Source organism: Sebastes fasciatus, chromosome 2, assembly GCF_043250625.1.
Source record: "Sebastes fasciatus isolate fSebFas1 chromosome 2, fSebFas1.pri, whole genome shotgun sequence".
Lineage (NCBI taxonomy): Eukaryota > Metazoa > Chordata > Actinopteri > Perciformes > Sebastidae > Sebastes > Sebastes fasciatus.
This window is the reverse complement of record NC_133796.1, coordinates 28,431,639-28,458,158: the sequence shown is the minus strand read 5'-3', so window position 1 is coordinate 28,458,158 and position 26,520 is coordinate 28,431,639. Positions and strand designations below refer to the sequence as shown.

Here is a 26,520-nt window from a genome sequence, read left to right as displayed (position 1 = left end):
AAACCGACAACTTGTCATTTTACAAGGGGTTTTGTTATTCCTTTAAACTCAACGTCCAGTAGATTAAATGTTTATTTTTCTGACTTTTCTCTATTATTTTTCAGGCAGATGCTATTAGCAGCCAGGTGTCCATAGCCCACGATGCTATTTGCACCCGACCCGGGCACACATTAGATACTGTAAGTGTATATGTACTGTATGTATATTTTTCCTAAACCATGTAGTTTGGTGCCTAAACCAAACCAATCTGTGAAAACTGAAAATATTAATAATAAAAATAAATTACTTTTTTTCCCAAAAATGCCGCTGGGTCATGCCTGCCTCCTTTTCTGTATTGAGGTAACAAAAATGAACAAATAAGTAAAGAAAGAAAGAAACACTTTTCACCCCTGTAACTCTTGTTGTAATGAAACTGACTAAACCATTTTAAGCCAACAATATCAGGGACCAATTGTATATTTATATTATAATAAATCCAGTTATTTATGAAAATAAAGATCTTAATTTTTGTCTTAAAACCATTGTGATGTCTGATGTGTGTTGCGGTTTACAGGGGCTAGGGTTAGGGAAATCTGAATTTCGTCTAAGGCACCAAAAGAGCTAAAGCCGGCCCTGTACAGGACTCAATCTCTAGTCTCCAGAGTGTCAATCCTAAATTTGACCCATTCATCCACCACAATCCACCTACTCCTTGCATGTACTTTTTCGCTATTTATATTACTACTACTATTACTGGATGTAAATAGCCGTGTGATTATTCTCACCCGGGTATAAATAGACACATTTTTTATTGTGAAACACTGGTTAGTTTTACAAGTCTTCAGGTCTATAACAATATTCAAATGAAACAATTGGAGTAGCTTTCTAAATATATGGATGTTCCAGTTCCAGACACACTGACTATTCAGGTTTAACCACATCACAACAAGGCTGTGGAAATGCAGTTTGAACATGTTATTGTTAACTACGCAGATTTAATATTACCTTTGCCCTACAATTACTCATACGCCCTATAAAGGTTCATGAGTTCCGGAAACAAACGTTGCCAAATCTTTTAATATGTGTGTCTTATCTGGAATATTTCACCGTCATCCTGACATGGCTTATCTTGCACAATGGGCGGAACAGTGTAACCTGAGCTACAAAGAGGCGTTACCAGTCTGGTCTCGCCCGGTAGTCGTTTACTGGCAGATGGAGGAAGTGACTCATGTTGCCATGTCAGTGTGAACAATAACACGGGTGTCGTATTCTCAGAATACACCCAATCCACAGGACTTCTTATGAAACTGTTACGCCCCACACCTTCTACTGCACTGTACAGTAGCCTGAGAAAAACAAAAAGAGGTCATGAAATAAAGTGATCATCAGATCAAGAGCTTACAGTTTCTTTACACAAAGCCTGAAAAGTCTATAAAAAGCTGCTCTGAAAGAAGGGAAATAGTTTGACATTTTGTTCTAATGATGGTGATAAAGGTCAGATGATCACACAGACGTTAGGATTCACCCTGTGGGCCCATGAATATCCACTGAAAATGCTATGTAAATTTTGACATTACAGTAGCTTTTGAAAGGTCAGGAAGTAATCAAACCCATTAGGAATCCTCTAGGGACCATTAATATCTCTGACAACTTCATGCAAATGTGGCCAGTACTTGCTGAGTTATCTTTACTCTTTGCATCCCCACACGAGTGGGCAGAAACCAGAAGGATGAGTGGGAAATCAGGCTGGAAGTCCATGTGGTGCATGTCGCAATAAATTCAGAATTATACTTGTTTCTGGCTCATAAACCATCTGGGTATCATGGTGGCAGACTGCAGTTGGTTTCAGTGCTGTGTCAACAGCCATCGATCCTCCTCCTCCGGCATCCGCGGGTAAAAACACTGAATCCCAGGCGGCTCCTGAGTCGATGCCCTGTAGTTAACTCTGTGTTTGAACATCCCTGTAGAGAAGGGCAAGAACATTGAGCCTCCCTGAGAGGATCAATATAGTTTCACTGGTGACTTTACAATCCAGTAGGTCATATTCTGCTGTGATGGAGGTCACTCTTCTATGAAAGACAGTTTCCACCAGGAAAAGAAAAAAACAGTTGAAAAGGCAAGATAAAAATAAAAATCCTTACGGTAAATCGAAATTATGAGATGAAAGTCGAATCATGACATTATACACTTTTGAATCATAATTTTTCACTAAAATTACGAGATACCAAGTCAAATTTATAAGATATTAGGTTAAGTTAACCATTTTGATTTACTATCTCATCGTTTTGAGTACAAATTATGAGATGAAAAGTCAAAATCGTGAGATATTAATTCAAAATTATGAGATGAAAAGTCTAAATTGTGAGAGGGGGAAGTCAATATTATGGGATACCACGTCAAATCTATGAAATAATTACTATTTCATAACTTTATGTAAAAATTATGAGATAAAAAGCCAATATTATGCGAAACTACCTCAAAAGAAAAGTCTATCATGGAATAGTACAATTTCTACTCTATTTCATATTTTAAATGAAATGAACAGTTACAATTGTGAGATGAAACATCAATATTATGAGATATTAAGTCAAAATCATGAGATGTTACAATTTTTTACTCACTATTTCATAACTTCGAGTAAAAAATGTAGGACAAAAAGTCAATATTATGAGATATTAAGTCAAAATGATGAACTATTAAGTCAAAATTATGATATTAAGTCAAAATTATGAGATGAAATTCAAAATCATGGAACAGTGCCATTTTTTACTCTATTTCATATTTTAAATATGACATGAACAGCCACAGTTGTGAGATAAAAACTAAATATTATTAGATATTAAATCAAAATGATGAACTATTACGTCAAAATTATGAGATATTAAGTCGAAATTATGAACTATTAAGTCAACATTATGAGATATTAAGTCAAAATTATGAGATGAAATTCAAAATCATGGAACAGTGCCATTTTTTACTCTATTTCATATTTTAAATATGACATGAACAGCCACAGTTGTGAGATAAAAACTCAATATTATTAGATATTAAATCAAATTTCAGAGTCATTATATTAAGTCAAAACGTTGAATTACCACTCCCATAATGCTGGAAAAAAATGTTGAATTTCCTTCCATAGTTTCCTCTGTATCCAGCTGTAAGAAACGTGACAGGACAGAGTGCCTGACACAAGTACACACAAAGTGAGACGGTAGAACAACCCCTCCGGATAAGATACCACACATGTTCTTCTGATGAGAAACAGATCATGAGAGTTTTCCGTCCGTGACGTCGGCGGGGTGGGCTGATGACGTGTGAGCCGGCCTACCATACATAAAGCCTCTTCCGCATGACGTAGGTGACCAGTCAGCATTCTGTCCTCGCTGTAGCCGGTAGCCTAGCAGCAGCCTCTACCCGTCGACCATCACCAGACCTCCAGCTGTAAACCTGCTCTCCTCTCAGACCTCCACCTCCTCTTCTCTCTCTTTTTGTTTCTCACCTGGTCGACAAGACGACAATCACACTGTCGTTCCTTTAGTAAAGGTAAGAGATGTGCTGAGTCTGTTCCTCCCACGGCTAACCGCTAACGCTAGCTTGTGGCTAACGTTAAAGCTAGCTATGCTAAGTTAGTAGCTTAGCTAACCGACCGGTCTGGTAGGAAAGCTCATCTTCAATCACCAATACTAATGTGGATTTACAAGTTTAGCATGAGCTGACCTCGTTGACGGTAGACACGTTGCGCTGAACTGGTTTATAAGAGTTGTTCACAGCGTTATTAGCTTCATTAGCTCGTTAGCTCCCCGGCGGCCTGCTGAGCCAAACCCTCGAGATGCCTCTCTGTGTGTGTGTGTGTGTGTGTGTGTGTGTGTGTGTGTGTGTGTGGACATCCGGTGTCTGAACAAAGAGCTCATAAAATCAGCTGATTCTCAGAGATTCTCTTCTTGGTCTACATTAAAATCCTTTTTTATCTGAATTCACACCATGTTTTGTTGGATTATAGATAAATACCTCAACATTACATTGGTTTTAGTCTTTTTGTGGTAAATCTTGTAATTTAAGGGACATACTTGATTTGATTACCTTTACATGAATACGTATTGTGCCTCTTTATTTAATTACAAATCCTCCACAATGGATCGTGTTAGAGTTGACCTAATTGACGTGGATGTTTCCAGAGAGGCACATGTAATCCTGGTGCAGCTCGCTTCCTGTAGCGCTGCTTTCTCTCCGTGGTTGAAGGCAGGTTAAATAAGGTGAGCCTGGGCAACTTGGGTCAACGTTAGATTATATATTCAGGATTCACAGAGGACCGACTGGGTGGGGTTTATGGCTGGGTTTAATGTAATGAGAAGCACAAAGCGACACAACACCGACTACGTAACCGTGCTAGCACCTAGCCACAAGAGTAATGCTAAGCTAGCTGTGACCCAGTTTCACATTCACTGCTACGCACAACAATTATGACTGACATCCGCAGTAAATACAAACAAGACATACTATGACAGATATCATTATTGCTTTGTTATAATGTAATGTGCAATTTGTTTGCATTTTTTACACCCATTAGCTGTTAACTAATCTGTTACTGTCTCTCCTTCCAGGTCGCGTTTTCCTTCCCTTTCCCGGAACATTATTCTTTTCAGCTATACTTAGTCAAGCCGCCAAAGTGGAGAGTGTCGTCGCACCAGGGGGTCCTTCTCGTTTCAGGTATTAAACATTATATGATCACACAAGGCTTATTTATTTATACTGATAAACCTCTGCAACAGCTAAAACAAAGGATTAGACCCACATCTACTTATGTTAAAGTTAAAACCCTTTTCCTTTTTTGTATCACAGTGTAGGGGGAGGAGGGGGTGCACCTCAGCACTATCCCAAGACTGTCGGCAACAGGTGATTTTCCAAAGTTTCCTTTCACATGGAACACCTAGGCACTAATCTTTATTACATATAAAATCTAACCATCGCCAATGGATTTAAATTGCACTTTCACATATGTATTCTTTTCAACACATCTGGGGGATAGACATGCCTCTAATAAGAGGCTTCTTTGGCCTCTGAATATGTTGGTATATGACTCTACACCACCCCTGGTGGTTTTTAGGATAAAATAAAGTTCTTTATTTTTTACCACTTTAGTAGTGGTTCAGTGTTGTCATCATCAATATTGACACCAGTTGGCAGCATGTAAACTACAGGGGTGTTGTCATTGTGATTGTTTTTTCTCAAATGACTTAAAGGGAAGCTTTGCTGATTTTGTGCAAATGAACCATGTTCAGCTTCCATCCGTGTTACTGTAGCTCCCCAATGATACAAAGCCGATTGGAAATCTGCAACGTTGCCCTTTAAAACACATACCAAGACATGTTGTGTCATGTTTGCAGTTGTACTTCTTTGGGTAGGGAAATATTTCTAATTTGTAATCAAATCAGATTTTAGTAAAGTGTACCAGGGCCTTTGTGACTCACCCACCATGCATCGGGACAAGATACCTGTGATAAAAGGTCATGTTTTCTGCTAAATATTTCTGTATTGTAGTGGTATTGACTTTGTTTTGTGTCCATTACAGCGAGTTCCTGGGGAAAACCCCAGGTTCTGGCGTTCAGAGATGGGTACCTTCTCGAAGCACTAGACGAGATGCCAACTCCTCCAACGAGAAAGGGCAAAATGATGCAACCTTCAGGAAAGTGAGAGGGTAAGTTTCAACATTTACTTCAGTTACATGCAATCTATTCTTCTCAATCAATTCTTGGAGTATTTTAATTGTGGCTTTTTTGTACCAACAATTACCCCTTTAGAGATTAGTTGATGCATGATAGTTGTTGGCATTTGGTCTTTGAAGCGTGATGTTTTTTTTTTCACCTCTTGTCCTTCCTCCTCCTCTTTAGCATACTTAATAAGCTGACTCCTGAGAAGTTTGACAAACTATGCCTGGAGCTCCTCAATGTGGGTGTAGAGTCAAAACTTGTCTTAAAAGGAACCATCTTGTTGGTGAGTATTCTCTTTAGCTTTACTCATGTATTATTCCTATAGCCTAATGAAACGATCACTTAATTTGTCATTTTCTATTTCTTTCTCTTTTAGATTGTTGACAAAGCCCTCGAAGAGCCCAAGTACAGCCAGTTATACGCTCAACTATGTCTACGCTTGGCACAGGACGCACCAAATTTTGAAGACCCAGCAGAAAATCAAGGAACACAAAAGCAAAATACTGTAAGTTTTTGTAACAATAGGATTTGCACAGGAATATGGTTTGCTTTGCTACACTTGTATATTCTTTTCTGGATTTTGAACAAATTCTGTTTTACAGACCTTCAGAAGGCTTCTGATTTCCAAGCTTCAGGATGAGTTTGAGAACCGCGCAAAAAGTGTCGAAAGTAAGTGAATAACATTTGATACAAGTGGTCTATTAAAAAATACATTTGGTCATGTCTTGCATGAATTGTTACTTATTTTCAACTCTCTTGCTCACCCGTAGTCTTTGACAAACATGACGGCCCACTCACCTCTGAGGAGGAGGAGCAGCGTCATATTGCAAAGATCAAGATGCTGGGCAACATCAAATTCATTGGGGAACTTGGCAAACTCAACCTTATCCACGAATCTATCCTTCATAAGTGCATCAAAACAGTAAGTTCTTTTGAATAATTGTATGGTTGGGTGTATTTGTATTAACTCTTGTGATCCCAAATGAAGATTACGCTGCCATCCTGGCAGTTGGATGCCCAAAGTCACTTCAACAATTTGTGAAATAAATTACATTAAATGTTTGTTCTTTATTTTTAAGCTTTTGGAGAAGAAGAAGAGAGTCCAACTTAAGGATATGGGTGAAGATTTGGAATGCCTCTGTCAGATAATGAGAACAGTGGGACCTAAACTTGATCATGCAAAGGCTAGGGTGAGTATCTGGAAAATAACCAATTAATAGCCTTGTCTTAAAATGTCTCTGTTCCATTTAATAAACAAATACATTCTCCTTCCAGTCTTTGATGGATCAGTACTTCAGCCGCATGCGATCCTTAACAAACAACAAGGAACTGCCTGCTAGGATTCGTTTCCTGCTGCAGAATACAGTGGAGCAGCGAGACAACAACTGGGCTGCTCGCAAAGCGTATAGTGACAACGGACCAAAGACGATCAACCAAGTTCGTCAGGATGCAGTAAAGGTTAGTCTACATGGTTGGGGTTTCCGCAAGAAAAGTGGCCAGGTGTTTTTTCTCAAAAGAAACACGGACACTCGCTAAAGCTGAACACACAACCTACGCACTGAGTTATTCCTTCAAAGGAGTTTGCTAATTGTATAACACATTTTAGTTTTTAAAAAAAAATTCTCGATGCTTAGGCCCGGCGGGGAGTGGAGTTGGGACCGAAGAATAATTACATTACTGATCTAGTAGTCGTAGTCTGCCTGTATCCTCAGATTCTGACTGGATTCCAACATTGCTTTGCAGGATTTAGGTTGTTTCTTTCCACCTTCGAACGATGCAATGAGGAATGAATTCTTCATGGAAAACTCCTCCTTCCTGCCAACAAGGATCAAGTTTGACAGGGAAACTCTCGGTGGGCTGGCTGATATGTTTGGACAAATGCCTGGTATGTTAGAGCTTTTTATCCCCTCAGTGATAAGAGAGTTACACTACGTCATTAATAAGGCTTGATCTTTTCTAGAAATGTTTTAATGATTGTCTTGTTTTGGGTAGGATCTGGCATTGGTACAGGTCCAGGAGTCATTCAGGACCACTATTCCCCTACCATGGGACGTCATCGCACAAACCCACTCTACAATGGCCACATTGGAAACGGCAACGGTTCACACCAGCCTCAATTTGAAGCGGGAAGCAAACCGTATATAAAACCAAACCAGGTACATAACGGTACATTTACAGTGTCATTTTTCAGTACTTTTCTCATGGTGATGAGTCATCATTATTAATTGTATATCTGTGAATCTCTTTTTAAAGGGGCAGGGTTCACCTGTTTTCAACCACAAACAGAATATCTCGGTGCAGATGCAGTCTAAGGATATGGCTCCACGATTTGGCAAGAAGAAGGTCAATGCTGATGAGGTACATTGATAAACTAAGATTGTTTTGATTTGGAATTTTGTATGTTGGGCGTAGTCTGGGTGCCATTTAAATGGATCCTATTGTTTCAGTTGGATGATTTTCTAATATTACTCCACACTTCTTGACTGAAAATGTATAATATAACTGTGGTATTAAACTCACTCTCTTCGCCCCTCTAGATCAGTCTGAGGCCAGCTCAGTCCTTCATTTTGAGTAGAAAACAAATGCCAAAGCTGCAGCCACAGATGAACATGATTCCAACAAGTGCCCAAGGTTCCCCACTCATACAGGTAATATTTTTACACTTAAAAACAAATGTGTTTAACTGATATGGTAATCACAGTTTCCAGGGAACATGTAATAATTTGGCTTCTTTTGTTTAGTCTCCACAGCTTGGCCTGAAAATCAATCCTCCTCCAATTCAGGAAAAACCTGCAAAGTCCACTAAAAAAGCTCCTCCGACTAAGGAAGAGTTGCGCAAAATGACGGTAAGTTTCTCTCACACTGTGCTTCCTTCATGCACAATATACTGTGTCTAGCATACTATATCTGACTGTCCTCTCCATTTTCTTTTAGGAGACACTGGTGGCAGATTACCTGAACAACAAGAACATCGATGAGGCTGTGAATGCTGTGAGGGAGATGAAGGCGCCAAAGCACTTTTTGTCTGAGATGCTTAACATGATAGTGGTCTATTCACTTGATCGTTCAGATGAGGATAAGGAACATGCGAGCACCCTGGTCCATACTCTCTGCATCGAGGGCCTTGCCACTGGTGAAAATCTAATGCAGGTCAGTGTTTTAACCCTTAAGTTCTTTTAATTAAGCAGAATATACAGTACTTGTGTATGTTTTTACCATCTGAATATCAAGCTTTGACTCAGCACTAACAGTTCTGTTTTTATGTGATAGGCCTTTTTGAGTGTTCTGGATCAGTGTCCCAAGATTGAGGAGGAAGTACCACTGGTGAAGTCCTACCTGGCACAGTTTGCAGCACGTGCCATCATCGCTGACCTGGTCAGCGTCGCAGATTTAGCCCATCAGCTGGAGAACGGTGCACATTTCCCACTGTTTCTGCTCTGCCTGCAGCAGATGGTCAAACTGAAGGACCGTGATTGGCTGGCTGACCTGTTCCAGCAGAGCAAGGTCAACATGCAGAAGATGCTACCTGGTATGTCCAAACCCGCCATATGTTTATACTACTACTACTAATGCCATTAGTTAGGCTCTCAGTTCAGTTTTCAATGATGCAGTACAAAGAAGAAAGAAAAAACGTGAATCTCATGGAGTTTTAATTTTTAAGTGTCTTGTGCTACCACTGATGTTTTTTTATTTTTTTTAATACTACATAGAAATCGACCAGAACAAGGACCGAATGCTGGAGATTCTGGATGACAAAGGTCTCAGCTTTTTGTTCCCACTGATGAAACTGGAGAAGGAGCTGCTGAAGCAGATCAAAGTGGATCCCTCTCCCCAGTCCATCTACAAGTGGATCAAAGACAACATCTCTCCTAAACTCCACACTGACAAAGGCTTTGTCAACATCCTCATGACCAGGTATAGCCGTGGACAATGATAAAATATACTTGCTTTATGAGCCATTGATTTGTTGGTTAATCTGATCCCAAACAATATATTTTGTTCTTCAAGTTAACAGTATATTGATTGTCTTGTGTACCAGCTTCTTGCAGTACATTGCTTATGAGATCAACCCCGACGACGACGAAGAGCAGCTTTCAGCGCCCAGTAAGGAGCAGCAGGATGAGGAGAAACAGCAGCTGTTGTCTTTCAAGCCAGTGATGCAGAAGTTCCTACACGATCACATTGACCTGCAAGTCGACGCGCTGTATGCCCTGCAGGTTCACTGCAATACCAAGGGTTTCCCCAAAGGTTTGTACACACACTTGTCGTTCAGAAGAATGTAAAATAGTACATGATTCGTACGGTCATGTAAAACATTTGAAAATGGCAGTTTCCAGGCCTGGTGGAGTTTTTGAAAAATAGAACCAGAAAAATTTGGAAAAGTAATTTTGCTAGTATATGTGGTTCAGTTAAGATCAACTGAGAAAAATCTACATTGGTTAAGCAATACTTCAATATTCGAGCAGATCAGTTACATCACTTAACGTTACATTGTTCTCTGCGTTACATTGTTCTCTGCGTTGGGTAACGTCAGACTCTTACCTGAGTCGCAGCTTGTACTTTTTAACATGTAAATTTGCGTACTGCGAGGGAAATACCGATTTTAATGTCTTCACTTGGACAAGTACTTATTATGCATGGCTTGAGAAAGACCAAGATCCAGGGCGGGCAAAATGTGGACCGTGTAGTAAAACGTTCACATTTCAAACTTGAGGCACTTCTAGCTAGCCATGCTGAAGGAGCTAATCACCAGGCTGCTACCTGCGTGAATCAACTCTCAACCCCATCGCCAAACGTGGCAGTGCTTCCCTCCCGTCCGCCATCGAACAAGGGACCATTTTGGGTGCGGTGTCCTGAAACGAAGCCCTAACTGCAGAGGTACTGTGGCTGATAGCTGTGGCTAAATGTCACTATTCCTACAAGCAGGGCTTGACCTTAGCAGCTGCCACAACAGTCTCAGCACACCAAAGGGTTGTAAAATTAGCACCAGTCAAAATCAAATACAACATGGTTTCACAACAACAACATTGTGTTTGGTGACAATGCTGAGTGGCTAGTAACCAGAAAAACCAGTAGCCACAGTGGCTGATGAGCAAATAAGTTAATGTCAAGCCCTGCCTACAAGTCATGTGAAGACACAAACCAGCTTTTACAGGTCATATTCCTCAACAGCCATAGCTTCATTGATTTTTAGTTTAGATATACTCTAGTACATTTTGACATGACTTTGTTATTATTTTTCATGTATACACAAATGTTTCTGAGAATGCATGGTCATAGATATGAAACTTAATGATTACTTTTCTGTTCCAGGTATGTTACTGCGCTACTTTGTGAACTTTTATGATATGGAAATAATCGAAGAAGAAGCCTTCCTTTCATGGAAAGAAGATGTCACCCAAGAATACCCAGCGAAAGGAAAAGCATTATTTCAGGTAATTTTCATGTACATTGCTAACAAGTTTATTTGTTTGTACAGTTTTTCAAATTGCTCCCTGACCATGAACGGCACCTGTGTCCTGGCCAAGATCAGGTTATTGGAGTATCCCAGATACATGCGTGTGACTCTCATTTAAGATGAGCACTTGTACCAGTTTTGAGAAACTGGATATGCTAGCATTGGGTATGGATAAAAACTGATACTGTGGCATTGAGGTGTCAAGACACACCTGCACACAGAAACCTGAATATTGTTATGATCATGTATACAGGAATATGAATAACCAGGTTCCATGTAAATATCCAGAATAAGACTCAAAATGTAAATGTACATGTACGCATTGTCTGCAGCTGCCCATTCATGTAGTGATTGATTCATCATAAATAACTTGGCCTAATGAGATTCTGTGTTTTATGGTGCAGGTGAACCAGTGGCTGACCTGGCTGGAGACTGCAGAAGAGGAGGAATCCGAGGATGAAGATTACTGAGGAACAGGCCAAAGCCATGTGTTATCAGGATGCAATGAATACATTTTTTTTTTTACTTGTCTCCATTCGCCCTTCCCAGTTTCCTCCCTAACTCCTTTCCTCTTGCCTCGTTTATGAATATTTTCCAACCACTGTTACAATTCATTCCACTATGAAATGTTTTGCCAGATCAAGCCAGCATCACCACCATTGTATTTATGCTTTTTCCTTTCTAATTTTCAATCTAATTTGATGTCCTGCAGCAGATGTTTTATACATTTCAGTCTTGGGTTATGCTTTCTTTAACAGCAGGCAGTATTTTTGCAGGAAACTGTACCAGCACCAAAACCTGACCCATTTTATCACCTTTTCCATCTGGTAGGAGTCACCAAGTGCTGCCATAACTATTTACTTAAAAACTGTTTACAAAAAGAGAAAAGGCTCTGACATGTTGCAAAGAGACTTTTCTCCTTGTTTTATCTGCATTTGTTAAATCAGTTTTTAGATGCACTTTGCTCAACATCATGAGTCGTTGCAATAGTAAGATACACTTTCCTTGATTTGTTGAAACAATCCTAAGTTGCAGTTTATGGCTGCCATAATTATAATGGTTTTCTTGTGCTTGAAAGCAGGCCATTTTGTCTGAGAATTCACAACGATCTGGATTTGATGACTAACAATAATGGGCTGTTTGATTTGCACAGTGTGATTTCAGTTACCCACAATTAGTTTAAAGAATCAAGAGCTTTTTTTTTTATGTACAAAACTTTTGTGCTGTTAGGAATGAATCTGTGTGGCCTTTTTAATTTATCAATTCATATGGATATACCTCTAATGTATCTCGGACTATACTTGAATGTCTCGGTTTTAACATCGAGACAGCCAAAGCTTAGTTTCCTGTGCAACAGTTGTTCACCACCATGTGTGGAAATTTTACGTCGGTTTGCCATATTTGTCGAGTTTTTAAATGGTCTTTTTAATCTTCATGAAATTATAAAGAATGTACTGTATGTGTACACTTTCTCCTTCTTTTGGGGTGTCACTGTAATGTTGAGTGCAAGAAGTTTAGTGTACAACTACAGATCAACCTTGAATAAAGTTTAACAGTTCATTTCATTGTCCTGGACATTTTTTTATCCCCTGAATTCTGAATTGTATTTTTACTTGTATGACTTTAAAAACATAGTTTAAGGTTACACTATGAGTAATTAACTTGCTTTCAGATTTTTTTTCTGTGCAAATTAAATACTCAACAAATTACAGAATTAGTTTTCTGAAATCTGAGGTTGCTTTAAGGTGGATCATGTGCACTTTGGAAGAGCTGCAACAATTAATCCATTAGTTGTCAACTATTAAATTAATCTATTTTCATAAAATTTTTAAAGAAAAGTCAAATCTGATTCCAGCTTCTTAAATGTGAATATTTTCTGTTTTCTTTACTCTGACAGTAAACTAAATTTCTTTGAGTTGTGGACAAAACAAGACATTTGAGGATGTCATCTTGGGCTTTGGCAACATTTTTCACTTTTTTTTTTACATCTTCTAGACCAAACAACTAATCGATTAATCTAGAAAATAATCGTTAGTTGCAGCCCTACACTTTGGTCGGGCCTGACACATGGACCGACTTTTTCCACAAAAAAAAGGGAGCACATATGTGAAATGATGGTCCCAATTTTGGGGTTACATAGGCTTTAATAACGATGACAGGAAAGCTACTTGGCTCCAAGACGGTGCAGAACATGGGGAGGTGCTCATTTATTTGGAACAGAAATGATCACTATCATGTCAGTATACACTGTGGTACAGTGATAATCAGCTTTTACTTTTAAAGTTGTGTTGTGAGGATAAGGATACTTATTTTGAGTCATCACCAAACCTCCCATTTCGTTGACTCTACAGTATTTGAATTAGTTGCAGATTGAAATCAATGTTATCAACTTTAGGGTCGTATGTTTGCAGTTTGCACATCCACCTCTTATGACATAGTTTACTTCCAGCTTATCGGTATTCATAGTAGTGTTGTAGTACTTGATCGGTCTGAAGACCACTTTTTGAAGGTCTCGGAATCTCGTATTTTTACTCGGACAAAGAGGACTCTGCATTTTATTTCAAGACCACGCTGCGTGAATATCAATAAATTGCCTGTTGTCTGATTTATTAAACATTTCTGAAAATGCTTATAGAAAAAGGTAAATTCCCATACATAAAATTCACCTCTGAAATGCCTTTTGATTAATTATAGAGAATACATTTCTCATGGCAACACTTGTACATTCACACACATACACTATATATGGCAATGGACATTGAAGAGGAATCTGTTTGCTGTGGGTGTTTTTATGGGAATGTGGATCTATCAGATCAATTTGTGGAGTGCCTCTGGTTTGTTCCACCTTTTATCGCAAGTATGTCGTGCAGTGTGGGACTCGCATTGGTCTGGTCTTGGTCCCGACTCCGACTCTCCCTGCTTTGGTGTCGACTTGGTCTCGACCCCTCGGTCTCGATACACTCTGATCTCCGTCATGACTTGGTCTAGGTTTCGGTGGTCTTGACTACAACACTGATTCATAGTGACATTTCACTAAAGAAGAAGAATCATGTTGAATCACAGCAAAAACACAGTAAAGTTGATGCTATCTCTCTATTATGTCTATGATACAGAAGCAGAATGTAACAGTCCACATCTTACACCATTCTTTGTTTTCTCTTTTTTTATTTGACATTTAGTTGAAGCATCTTCCCATTTTTGGGTCAGTCAGTGTCTCGTCTGACCATCTGAGATAGAAAATAGATGTTTACACCTTTTAGTTCACTTCAGATCCTTTGATCTGTCTTTAACAAAACACGGAATCTGTGAAAAGACATTTCCAGTAAGACGTGAGGAATACACCAGAACGCTGTGCCAACAAAAAAAAACTACACTTTTTCTAGGCTAGTTCCCAGATACATCGTACAGACAGAAATCCCTGCTTTTTAATAGAAAACAAAAATGCGGACGTGGAGAGTTTTCTCAGCATTACATGGGACAAGTCTGTGAGGAAGATTTAATCGCTGTCATCATTGTTGGAGGCTTCACGTTCCGAGCCTTTGTCGGAGTGGCGTGGGGAGCCCTCGTTGTCAGAGCGACGTGGGGAGCCGTCGTCAGAGCGGCGCGGGGAGCCCTCGTTGTCTGATCCCGATCCCCGGTCTGATCCTCGGTCGGACGCCGCGGCGGGCGAACCACGCCGGGACTCGTCGTCGGATCCTGACCGACTCCTCTTGCTCTCGTTGTCTGACTGCTCAGAGTCGGACTGCCGCTGCACCCTCCTCTTCTTCACTGGACGGTCGCTGCCGGAGTCGTCGTCCTCGGAGCCCGCGGAGCGCTGAGGGCTGCCTGCAGAGCGCCGAGGGCTGCCCGCCTCGCTGCCAGATCGGTTCCTACCGCCATCTGATTCGCTGTCGGACGCAATGCGCTTCTTGTGGCCACCCTCGTCGTCAGATCCCGAACCGCTGTCTTTCTGGTTTCTGTATGGGGAGAAAGTGCACTCAACAACTTTCTGTTGATGTACTGAGTGTAAACTCACATTTAAACATTTCTGTTCTTACCTGTCTTCAGCTATTTTCAGGCCATCCTCATCTGAAGAAGAATCTGATGAGGAGATGATGGCCTTAGACTTGATCTTTCCTTTGAGAGACGGTGGCAGACGCTCAGGCTGGGACTAAAAATGATGAAGAGATGTTGATGTTATAGAAATTAGGCCAAAAAAAATCACATTTCAAAAGGATTTCAAGAACTTCAATCACAGAAAAGTCAAAGGACCTTTTCACCCCTCCTGCGTTCTTTTGGTTTACGCTGCCTCTTGCCTCGTGATGCTCCGTCCTGGTCATCACTGTAATGCAAGACAACATTCACTCTGAGTATCTTATGAGCCTCGTTCAGCAGTCTAAATAAACGTCATTGTAGCAGACTAACTTCCTCCTCTTCTTGCGTGACTTCTTCTCTCCGTCCTCGCCCTCCTCCTGCTCGCTGCCACTGCCGCCCCTTCTCTTCTTCCTCTTCTTCATTGGCAGGTCCTCGTCGGAGCCATCGTTGACAAACTCATCGAAGTCGCCTTTCTTGCGCTTAAGAGATAAAAAAAAAAAAAAAAATCAAAGTATGTTATCCACGCTGCATTCTGTGCAAGTTAGTCTGCTGTTGAGTTTGCTGTCAGACACTCACGCGTCCACCGCCCTTCCTCTTTTCTTTGGCCATTTCCTTCGATCCCTCTGCGAAGGTGAGCAGGTTCTTGGTCTTCTCCACGTACAAAGCTCTCTGCTCCAGGAGCTTCTTCTGCTCCTCCACCACTTTGTTCCGCTTATCCGTCTAACAAGATTTGAGGGTGAGAAGCCAGCCAATTAATAAGAAGCGCTTTAGTGTAGCTCAGCATGGTCAGTTACTGCCAAAAAGCTTCACGGTTTTTGGATGGTAGCACCATATGTACCTGTTCTTTCATCATCTGCTGACGCAGAATGTCCCTCTCCTGTTCTTGTTTGGCCCGAAGCTCCTTCTCCTCCTCATCCTGCTTTCTGGCTCTCGCCACGTGGTACTGAGCCTGACTCAGCAGGTCAGAGCACTGCCTGCAGTCCCACAACACACCCACCAAAGTATACGGTTTAAAAAAGATAAAGAAAGAAATGCATTTGTTGTTCCTTCAAAACAAAAAATTGTTCAGCATGTATTTGAACTGGGATGAGAATAAATTCAGACTGACCTGGCCTCAGAAGCGGCAAGAGCGAGGTCAAACCTCATCTTGTCTCCAGCCTTGCTGAGGTAGCTGAAATACCTGTTTGAGGAGGAGGGGGAGATACATTTGCAGGATTAGGCACCTGACAGCCAGAGGATCAGACTGGAAGAAGGCAATATAAACCAAGTCTGATACCTGTGAGCCAGTTCAAGCTCTTTGACGGCGCTGAGCACAGCCTTCAAGTTGCTCTTCTCATCTTTCAGCACAAGAGTGGCCAGTCTCTGAAGCACCAGGGCCACGTTGAACATCAGCACTGTGTCGCTGGGCGCCACGTGGCGGGCCTTGTTGGAAACACATCAGAAAGACAAAGCTATACTCCCCACATATTGTAACATCAAAACAAAAGCCTTTAATTTTTTTCCTTCATGTTACCTTCAGCAGCATCTGCTTGCACTCGTGGAGTTTCCCACATTTGAAGAGCGCCCTGGCGAGGTACAGCAGCACCTCCGTGTTCTGATATTTGTAGAATTTCTTCAGGCAGTTCTCGTACTGTGGAGCAGCAGTATACAATACTCAACTGCACAGACAAAACATGAACAAAGACTATCATTTTTATAGGTAATCACAAGCGAGGCCCCTTACCATCTGCACAGCGCTGATGTACTGCTTCTGTTCGACGTAGATGTGAGCCAGATTTAGCCAGACGTCGCTGATGTCTGCTGTGGCCTCCCTCACCTGCGCAAACACGTCACGAGCCTCTCTGAAGAAGCCCTTATGGGCCAGGACGGCACCTGTACACAAGGCATTTATGTTAAATACGTCATACATGTACAGTAGAACGGATTAAAAAAATAAATAAAACTCAACGGACCGATGCCATTGGCAGCATAGAGGTTCTTGGCGTCATTTCGCAGGACTTGTTTGTATATCGCAAGGGCTCGATCCTGGTGTCTCTTTTCCTGTAAAGACAAAAAACACACTTACTCCATGTATAATTTCCCTTCACGCCAGGGTTATTATAGTAAAGTCAAATTAAATAAGCAGTGAAAAATATTTGAAGTAAACTGAAACAAAATAGAAACGATATCAAGAATAGATATTAGATATTATTTTAAAGTAAACTGAAACGATATTGCACCGGTAAAATAGGAACAAAAATCAAATCAAAAGAAAAAGGAACTTCATTTAAATTTTTGTTTTTTAAGCTATAATGTATCAATACCGGGGGAAAAAAGAGATGGCATGAATTTCCGTCAATTGTCGTGACATTGAACCACAAAAAGAAAGGAAAGAAAAGAAACAAGAAGAAACTGAACGGACTTCCAGAAGACGGCACTATGCCACAATTGCTTCACATCGGACACAAAAGTAGTGCAAAGATTAGACATAATGGCCATTCCTACACAGTTCTCCAACCATATATTTTGTATGTATATGTAGCTACATACTTCTGAGACATTATAGCTGTCTCTAACAAAAAACAAACTTAAACTACTGTAAAACTAGAAATATAAAAACTAAAACTAAGCCTTTCTGAAAAAACTGAAACTGAAACTAAAACTAGAAAGAACCTTCTGGAAACTAACTCAACTACAACAAAATCGGAAAGTCAAAACTAAAACAGAATAAAAACTATTTGAAAAGCCTAAACTATTTGAACCTTGCTTCACGCATACAAAACAATATCTATTCAGGGTTTCCCTCAGCGCTTTATCATGGATATGTCCTGCCTCGCCTGAAATAGAGCGCGCCTGTACTAACATCAGAAATTACTACATTGTATGAATCATAATATCAAAACTTTAAATAAAGAGAAAACAGGGTAGAAGCACGACATCACAATAAGTGAGCTGATCACTGAACTGCACCTTTTCCCGGTCTCTGGTGGGCTGGTGCAGAGTCTGCAGCCACACATTACCCAGAGCCAGCATGGAGTAGGTGTCGTTCTGTGTGGACGGCTGCTTCAGAATACGCTCAAACTTCTTTTGACCCGGTCCCCACTCCTGTTTGGCCAAGTGAAGGTTCCCTATCAGGGACCAGGCATCCGGGTGATCCTGCACCAAACAGAACAAACGTCACATAATGTTGAACAGAGTCGGATTTTATTGAATTCTGATGTTATAATATTCACACTACAACAGGTGACAAAGTACCTGATTAATCTGCAGGGCCTCTTTGAACCAATCAGAGGCTTCGTAGAAATTCCCTTTGTCGCGAGCCATCGCTCCGAGACGCAAATAACCTGTGGACCAAAAAATTCAAACAATTCTTCACAAATATTTTTTCTTCTTGCTCTCACTTTTTGTTTTTTATTGTATAATGTTGCATGCTTACAGTCCACGTAGTTAGGATGCTCTCTCAGGATGTTTTTGTAGAGTTTCTCAGCTTCGTGGAATTCACACATTGCCTCGTACAGGCGGGCCAGATTGTAGGAGGTGGTGACAGAAATGGCGTTGTAGTAATGCTCGTCGTGCTCTCCTTCAGCTTTGGCCCGTTCGAGAGAGGCAAGAAAGTATTTCTGTAGGAGAGAAGACATGACCCGTCATTGAAACACTAAATATACAGTGTTCTGCACACTTCATGATAAAAACTACTTTAAATACCACGATGAAAGAAAACATGTTAATGTGCGGTATAGCCAATGAATTCCCAAGTGAATGTTAGGGTGTCGTGTTAATACAAGCTGTGTTGTGTATTGATGGACACCTTGGCCTCTCCCAGGTTGCCCAGTCTGAAGTGAAGAGCCCCCAGGTTGTTGAGGATCTCGGGGGGAACGTCGGCCTGCACTTTCTCCTGCAGGATGCGGGTGGCCGTGCCGTATGCGGACAGCGCTCCTTGAATGTCGGTCTGCTCTAGGATCTGAGCCAGCTCGATCCACGCCTCCACGTCATCTGGGTACTGCTCCGTTACTTTCTTCAAATGACCCTAGGGAACAAAGACAGTAAAAAATAATCATCAGCTTATTACTCGAGCTAATTCCAGACACATTTTTAAGATACTAGTGTAGTCAGAGCAGCAAAACGTCTTAATAACTGATGTAGGTAACTGTGATGAAATAATCTGTAACAGGATACGTACTTTGGCGATGTCTCTCTTCTCCTGATCGTCAGATGTTGCATAGAGAGAGCCCAGAATTTTCATGGTTTCGTAGTTGTTGGGGTAGGCCTTTAAAACCTTTTCGAAGCACTGTGCCGCGTTCTCTTTGTCTCTTCGATACACGTACATCTGGCCCAAGCCAAAGAAGGGCAACACGAAGGTGGACGAGGCGAACTGAGTTGCCTGGTAGTAATACTGAAACGCCTGGTCATAGTCCTCCTGGAGAGAGAGAAAGAGACATCAGAGACGTAAAGCGATAACACAGTGAATAAACGGTAAGCTGCCTCCGGATAAGTTAGGATCTTACCTGCACGTGAAACGAGCGAGCTAACTGGTAGCAGCTCTCGGCCTGCATGGCCTCCACCTCTGTGTTATGGAAAGCGTGGAGGGCCAGATGCTGCACTTTACTGTAATCCTGATAGAAAAACAGAAAAGGTGTGAGTAATAGTTAAACGACACCCTGGTTTAGAACTGTGTAAGTATTTCAGTGACAAACTAGACCGGCGACTACCTTTTTGAAGAAGAAGTGGTTGGCGAGGTGGTTGAGCACCATGGGGTTGCTGGGGTCGATGGTGTAGGCCCGCGACAGGAGCTGCACTCCGTTCTTGATGGAATCTGCCTCCTTGCTGTTGAGCTCCAAAACCGCCAAACCAACAAGAGCTCCCACACATTTTGAATTAAGCTCCAGGGCTCGACCGAACGCCAGACGAGCCTTCTCCAGTTTGCTGAGTTTGACAAAACAGTGGCCCATCCCCAGCCTTACCTCAGCTGGACAGAGACACAAGAAGAAGACAGAAGATAGATGAGGAATAATCTACAACACGTATCTTTGTATGACAAATGCTATAATAATAGTAGCATGGCATAGCAGGTACATATTGGCTGATATATCAGGTGTCACATCTCTGTAGAACCAAATTTGAGGCATCTTTGTCCAAGAAGTTTATTTTATTTGCAGATATATCATGACCAGATTTTTTCATACTCAGATATTGATATCTTGTATCGACCAGACTCCAGCAGTAGTAGTGAATAGTAATAATGTCGTAGTAGTAATCTGGAATACAGGATGCTGTTTTGAGGAGGATGCAGGTTAACGTGTTTACCTGGGCAGCCAGGGTTCGTACGGAGAGCCTTTTTGTAGTATGCCAGTGCTCCTCTGTAATCCTTCTTATTGAAGGAGATGCAGGCCTTACCTGTTGAACAACAACAACCGTGTGATTATTTCAATGAATCAATCGCAGTGGTCAAGATTAATGTCTTATTTTTAATATTCATCATACCGAGCAAAGCAGGGATGTTGTTGGTGGACTGATTGAGGACAAAGTGGAACTGAGCGTCGGCCTGGTCCATCTTGTCTCCTTCCAGCAGGCAGAAACAGGCTCGTCCCAACAAATGGTTCTGAGTGAGCCGAGAGCATGTTATATTTACTTATAATGCAAAACTAGTGGCGCAATAGCAGTTTTCTCTCATCATCATCATCACTTTTTTTTACCTGATCATACATGATGATCTTGTCTGCCATCGTGTAGAGTAGCGTGGCCTGCGTGATGAGCTCTTTCTTGGCATCTTTGTTTTTCTCTTTGCGTGCTTGCTGGACATAGTAAGCTGCCAAGGTGTCCAGACAGGTCATCTGGTCCTTCTCGTGGTCTCTGTAGTCGAGGTTTCCGTCAATACGAGCTGCCTCTAAAAGCTTGACAAAATCCTCTGTTTTGCCCTGCTTGTAGTACTCCAACTGAAAACAGACAGAGTGGACACTGTTACAACAACTGATGGGATAAATGGATGTTTGACACCTGGTTTGTGTTCAATTTATTCATCAAGCTAACATTCTATGTTACGATAATAAATGTAACAACTGTCTGTGGTGGCTCCGTTGACTCACCGCCAAAGCAATCCATATGTGCAGCTGCGTGTGTTCCTGCTTCAGGATACTGATGACCTCGTCTCCTTCAGGCAGCTGGTCAAAGTCGAGCTCGATGACCTGCAAGATACAATTTATTCAAGTCACTGAGCATCAACGTCTGACAAAACGCATACTCTATGTATCATTTAAGTTATGAATGAGGGTTAGGCAATATAACGATGCATACTGTGGGAAAATATCAAGAGTTTTAACAATACCATTTATACTGTGGTGGCTAACCCTGTAATATCTCTGGGTATATTAAGCCGTTATGGGTGACCAATGCTTTATGAAATTTATTGGATTTTTACTTTACTTTACTTTACTTTACTTTACTTTACTTTACTTTACTTTACTTTACTTTACTTTACTTTACTTTGACTTTATTGTCCACCTTAGTAGAAATTTGTCTTTGGCTTCTCTATTACATAAAAGATAAATTCAAATATGACACGAAATTCAAACATTAAAAACATACAGTCAGCAAAACACTGTGCCCTGTTACAAAACATACAACAACAAATGTACAATTGTGCAAATGGGCAGGAAACAGCAGCAACCGATGGGGATAAGTTACACCTTTCAAAATACTAACAATACTTCCCTATTGAAGTCATTTTGCATTCAGTACCTGTATGGCATGGGGAATAAAAGACCTCTTATATGTGTTCCGGCTCGCCCTCGGGACCCTGAATCGACGGCCAGACGGGAGCAGCTCAAACTCACTTTTTGCATCAACAATATGGTAAAGTACCTTGTTTTGTACGGTATTTAATTCACTGGATTAGCCAAAACTGACATTACTGTCTGTTTTTTTAATGCATGAATCCAGTTTTTCCATTGATTTGATAGAAAACACAATATGCTGCACTTTACACTCAATTGTCAGTTAATTAGTTACACTAACTGTGGCATAAACTATATCTCGGTGCTGCTGAAACAACAGCCCGATGCAATAAATCCTACCTTAATGAAGGTTAAAGTTGTTCAGTGATACAACTTTACAGTCATTTTGGAGGCCGTAGTGCTGTTAAATTGTATTGTATTTTATTGAGAGGTGTTTTTTAATATTTTGTCCATCTCATTTATATTAATAATGGCAGCTAGACTAAATATTATAAACACCTCTCTGCACGAAGCAATGCAACTCAACATCACAACAAACTACAGCCTGGCAACTGAGTGTACATATATCACAATACATATATATCTTGTAATAATTGCTATTATGGAGGGACAAAGGAGGACGGTCTGCAGGACAGATAATAATGCACACAGTGCACTTTTCATAGACTAAGCTACTGGAGTTACCCTGCATTATACTCATTTTCAACAGTCTCTTCTGCACTATATTCACTTTTTTAATAGTCGTGTATCACAGCTGTTACCCTGCACTATATTCACTTTTAACAGTTTTCTTCATCTCCTTGTATTTTTATATCTGGTATATTTTTTTGTTGTACTTTGCACTACTAACTTTTTCACTGCCTTTTTACTAACATGTTTTGCACTATGGAACTGTGATGCTGGAAACTTGAATTTCCCTCGGGATCAATAAAGTTACTATCCATCCATCCATCCATCTATTATGAATTTAGATCCAGATGTTTGTATACTTGTGATGCCTTCTTAGCTTTAAATATATAAGAAAGTAAAGATAATAACTAGTGCTATTAAACAGATCAAAATACCATATAGCCATCTGTTATATATGTTTATATCATGTTTATTTTTGTTTATAGCTTATTTTGTAAATTGTACATTTTTATTCTTATTTTATTCTAACGTTTTATCTATTTCTTTGTTATTATACTGTTTGACTTGCACCAACAAAAACCAAAGCAAATTCCTAGTGTATACCTCTTACACCTGGCAATAAACACCTTTCTGATTCTGATTCTGATAAGATATAGAAACTCATTTAAAGTTCTTAAATAAAGTGTAACTGTTGGATTGAATGTGTGATTGCTTCATTAAGAGGGGCAATGACAGAAAACATAACAATAAGTGACTTACTAACCTGAGCTCATATATCTGCAGACAGTAATGTTTGTTTACTTGAATCTCCCTGGGGATCAATAAAGTTACTATCTATATATCTATTATGAATTCAGATCCGGATGCAATTTAAAGTTGTTAAATAAGCTGTACCTGTGGGATTGCTTCATTAAGAGGAACGATAACAACACCACAAGAAGTCCCCTCACGTTACTAACTCACATCAGAGCCTGAGCTCACAGATCTGCACACAGTTTGTTTACTAACTTAACCAGCTAATGGTTCCGTCTGCACCTGCTGCTCCAATCATTACTGGACTTCACGTTTCTGGTCGTCTTGCACATATGTAAATATCTCAGTCTGGCATTACTCCACATTAACATCTCCACTAGCTAATGCTAATCTGTTAGCATGTCTGCTAGCAGCACAGCGAGGCTCACTTCTCTGCTCTCCTCAAACTATCACAGGAAAGTTACACATTACAGGAGTTTCACCTCATCTGTGTCCCGCAGGGGGATCTCGATGGACCCCCGGGACATCTTGACTGCGGACGGATCCACTTTGAGTCCGGATGTTTGACAGTAGTATAGTAAATGTTCAGTCCGCTGTGCGTCTGCTGGGAGAGGAGCAGATACTCACTGCTTCATGCTTCCGACAGGAAACAAACACGGGCGGTGCAACCGAAAACTGTGTCCGGGCAGGTTGATGGGCAGAAAGGGTTCCGGGACGTTGATCCCAACTGTCATAGTGGTAGTGGACATTATTGGAGGATTTAGTGATCGATAATAACTTAAAAGATGTATGGAGGAGTTATAATCCGGGAGTCAAGAGTTACTCATGGTTTAAGCCGAATGGAGGGAGCAAATCGATAATGTATTATTGGTTGGTGAGGGATAATATTCATATTCAATCTAACATGTTTGAAGTTTGGGTACGCTTCTGGAGCTGTTGCCCCGGCAACCCGCCCCCGGAGAGGCGGGTGAAGATGAGTGAGCGTGCATGTCTTCAAGGTAGACTATAGTTTTTAGATTTTTAATTTAATTGCACTAATATAGTGCTAAATTAGGATTTTGATTGTTCACATTTGCAAGCAATGTTGTCTGAAGTTAGATTGTCCTAGGGATTCCTTATGGATGACTTGTGCTTGTTTATTTTTATAGGAGAGCAACAACCTGGCAGGTGTAGTAGAGCAACACCTTGGTGTTTAAAGCCACCAAGGTGTTTAAAGCCACCAAGGTGTTTAAAGCCACCAAGGTGTTTAAAGCCACCAAGGTGATGCTCTACTTTGTTTTTATGCCGACCTTATTCTTTTTCCCCAAACTTTATTGTAAACATATACAATATACAAATATTGCAGACATGTACTCAACATAAATGTACAGTTAAGACTATGACTTTGGATATAAGAAAAACAGAAATCATAAAGACAATTAAAATAAATAGAATAAATAAGGTTCAGTAAAAAGATAAGGGGGAAACTATTCAGTTCACTATACAGTACTCAAGTTGTATTGCTCTTTTTAGTGGTTATAAGTTTGACAGTTTTAATATATTCTTTAAATTTATATAAAAAAACAGTGAACTTGGGGGTAGTTTTTGGCATTTGTGTATGAGAAATGTACCATGCATAATGAGTAATTTATCAATGAATTCAATTACAACCTGGCAGGGGTTTAAAACCACCAGATCGAAAATAAAAATAGGTATGTCTTGAGGTGATGGTCTTCTTTGTTTTATGACGACCTTGTTTTTTTTCCAAAACTTTATTATAAAAATATACAAATATTCCAGACATGTATAAATGTACAGTCAGGAATATGACAACAGAAATCATAATGACAATTAAAATAAATAGAATAAGCTTAAGTAAAAAAAATAATAAGGGGTTAAATACAATATTCTTCTTTTAAGAATTCACTATACAGTAAGACAGTTTTATTGCTCATTTAAGTGGTTATAAGTTTGAGTTTAAATATATTCTTTAAAGGGACTGTTTGTAACTTCTTACACGTATAAATCACCCGGGTCGGTGTCCCATGCAAGCTTGCATATGCGTGCTCGCGTGTGGCTGCGCTGTTCAGACAAGACTCCAACACAAACTACACTGAAGCACCAAAGTTCTATCTAGTGAAGCCCGTCTTGCAAAACAGTGCTGGCCGCGGTCGGAGGACGCGGTGCAGACTGTAGTTTTGGTCTCCAGGGCCGGAGTCTCTGCTGTACTCTGCTCCTCTGCTCCTCTGCCTGCTTGCCTTCACTCAGCTCGCTCCACCTCACGTGCATGCGCGCACACTACACACTGCAGAAGACTTCGTAGCTCTGAGAATATCTAGTAAATGTACAGTGGAAGTTTGTGCAGAAATGAATGCTGCAGCTCCTCCAGACCAACAGAGGTTTCCCATGTCTTGTGAAGGAACAGGGCTTTGCAGCGAGAAACGTTGTCGTCTCCGACCGGGTGCCGGTGTCTCCCCTGTTCCCTCCGACTGCGGACGGGAGGCTGAGGCAGGAAAAGCCAACACTAGGATCAGCAGTGATTCATGGAGAGACCTTCGTCTGGTCAGCTAACATTACTGCCAAGCAGGTGAAATATAGAGTGATATTGATGTTTTAGCTGACGTGTGTCGCCTCACTGTTTTGAGCGATGCTCGTTCATGTCTATGTAGAGCGAGCAAGCGTGAGCCCGACGCTGACTTTCGTTGACTTAACGGCCACAGGTGTCGCTGTTAGCAAGCATTTCTGATTCTTACAAACAGTCCCTTTAAACTGAGGGTTCTTTCAGTATTTAGCAATAGCAGTATTTTTAATGGATTGATAATAATTCTCTTTGCCACACTGGCAAAGGGAATTTACTCCCTGCACGTCCAAAATGTGGAAGAAATGCTTAGCAGACTGCATTTGATATGTTAAACCGGTGAATTTAAATTGAAACTCATTAACTGCGCCATTGTCGCCGACGCCAGCAGGGCAGCTTTTAGGCCGGAGTGAGGTGAGATGAGATGGGGTGATGATGTGGGTGGAGGGGTGTGAGAGGGGACTGGGGGGAGGGTGTCAGCTGGTTTTGATGTGAAGCAGAGGGGGAACAAGCATATGGGCATCTTGAAGACTTCTTGTGCAAACATCACAGTGAGTCAAATGAAGCTCCTGATTTAACATTTTGACAATCTTGTTTTTCTTTTCAGAGGAGCTGTCCTGGACTGGGAAGTAAGAATCTTTCTTTGTGACT

General features: G+C 40.7%; 3 protein-coding genes and 1 long non-coding RNA gene across 7 annotated transcripts in view; 2 read left to right on the top strand and 2 right to left on the bottom strand.

The window, feature by feature from the left end:
* Positions 1 to 763: 763 nt before the first annotated feature.
* Positions 764 to 3,210, bottom strand: LOC141757070 (uncharacterized). Its single transcript, XR_012591582.1, has 2 exons — positions 3,075 to 3,210; positions 764 to 2,048 (listed from the first exon to the last, which is right to left on the bottom strand). It is a non-coding gene; the product is annotated as an uncharacterized LOC141757070 (long non-coding RNA).
* A 130-nt stretch (positions 3,211 to 3,340) lies between these two features.
* Positions 3,341 to 12,705, top strand: eif4g2a (eukaryotic translation initiation factor 4, gamma 2a). 2 transcript variants are annotated; one of them, XM_074617195.1, is made up of 21 exons: positions 3,341 to 3,522; positions 4,581 to 4,686; positions 4,819 to 4,872; positions 5,549 to 5,674; positions 5,868 to 5,970; positions 6,064 to 6,192; positions 6,290 to 6,356; positions 6,458 to 6,609; positions 6,767 to 6,877; positions 6,963 to 7,145; positions 7,431 to 7,572; positions 7,680 to 7,843; positions 7,941 to 8,045; positions 8,225 to 8,335; positions 8,429 to 8,533; positions 8,622 to 8,837; positions 8,958 to 9,216; positions 9,398 to 9,602; positions 9,727 to 9,935; positions 11,001 to 11,122; positions 11,550 to 12,705. In XM_074617195.1, exons 8-21 carry the CDS (start codon positions 6,526 to 6,528, stop codon positions 11,613 to 11,615), a joined length of 2,082 nt encoding a protein of 693 aa, XP_074473296.1. In that variant the 5' UTR covers positions 3,341 to 3,522; positions 4,581 to 4,686; positions 4,819 to 4,872; positions 5,549 to 5,674; positions 5,868 to 5,970; positions 6,064 to 6,192; positions 6,290 to 6,356; positions 6,458 to 6,525; the 3' UTR covers positions 11,616 to 12,705. The 2 variants fall into 2 exon arrangements, with proteins under 2 accessions (XP_074473296.1, XP_074473303.1); XM_074617202.1 differs by lacking the exon at positions 4,819 to 4,872 and having other exon boundaries at positions 3,348 to 3,522.
* Positions 12,706 to 14,293: 1,588 nt separating this feature from the next.
* On the bottom strand, positions 14,294 to 23,954 carry ctr9 (CTR9 homolog, Paf1/RNA polymerase II complex component). 2 transcript variants are annotated; one of them, XR_012591572.1, is made up of 23 exons: positions 23,795 to 23,954; positions 21,282 to 21,380; positions 20,892 to 21,131; positions 20,680 to 20,797; positions 20,503 to 20,592; positions 19,908 to 20,164; positions 19,704 to 19,811; positions 19,379 to 19,615; positions 19,007 to 19,225; positions 18,635 to 18,818; positions 18,454 to 18,542; positions 18,169 to 18,354; positions 17,172 to 17,259; positions 16,943 to 17,091; positions 16,733 to 16,849; positions 16,496 to 16,641; positions 16,328 to 16,399; positions 16,058 to 16,193; positions 15,796 to 15,939; positions 15,531 to 15,698; positions 15,397 to 15,466; positions 15,183 to 15,295; positions 14,294 to 15,101 (listed from the first exon to the last, which is right to left on the bottom strand). XR_012591572.1 is itself a non-coding variant. In XM_074617159.1 (23 exons), the coding sequence occupies exons 1-23, from the start codon at positions 23,837 to 23,839 to the stop codon at positions 14,642 to 14,644; spliced, it is 3,540 nt and encodes a 1,179-aa protein (XP_074473260.1). In that variant the 5' UTR covers positions 23,840 to 23,953; the 3' UTR covers positions 14,294 to 14,641. The 2 variants fall into 2 exon arrangements, 1 of the variants encoding a protein (XP_074473260.1); XM_074617159.1 differs by having other exon boundaries at positions 15,397 to 15,490; positions 15,550 to 15,698; positions 23,795 to 23,953.
* Positions 23,955 to 24,131: 177 nt separating this feature from the next.
* mrvi1 (murine retrovirus integration site 1 homolog) overlaps positions 24,132 to 26,520 on the top strand; it is a 43,128-nt gene continuing 40,739 nt past the window's right edge. The window contains exons 1-2 of one of the 2 annotated variants that reach the window (XM_074617139.1): positions 24,132 to 24,310; positions 26,477 to 26,498. The gene's annotated coding sequence lies outside the window, so the exon portion shown is untranslated. Of the gene's footprint in view, positions 24,311 to 26,378; positions 26,499 to 26,520 lie in introns of those variants that run through there. The other variant, XM_074617146.1, reaches the window with a different exon arrangement.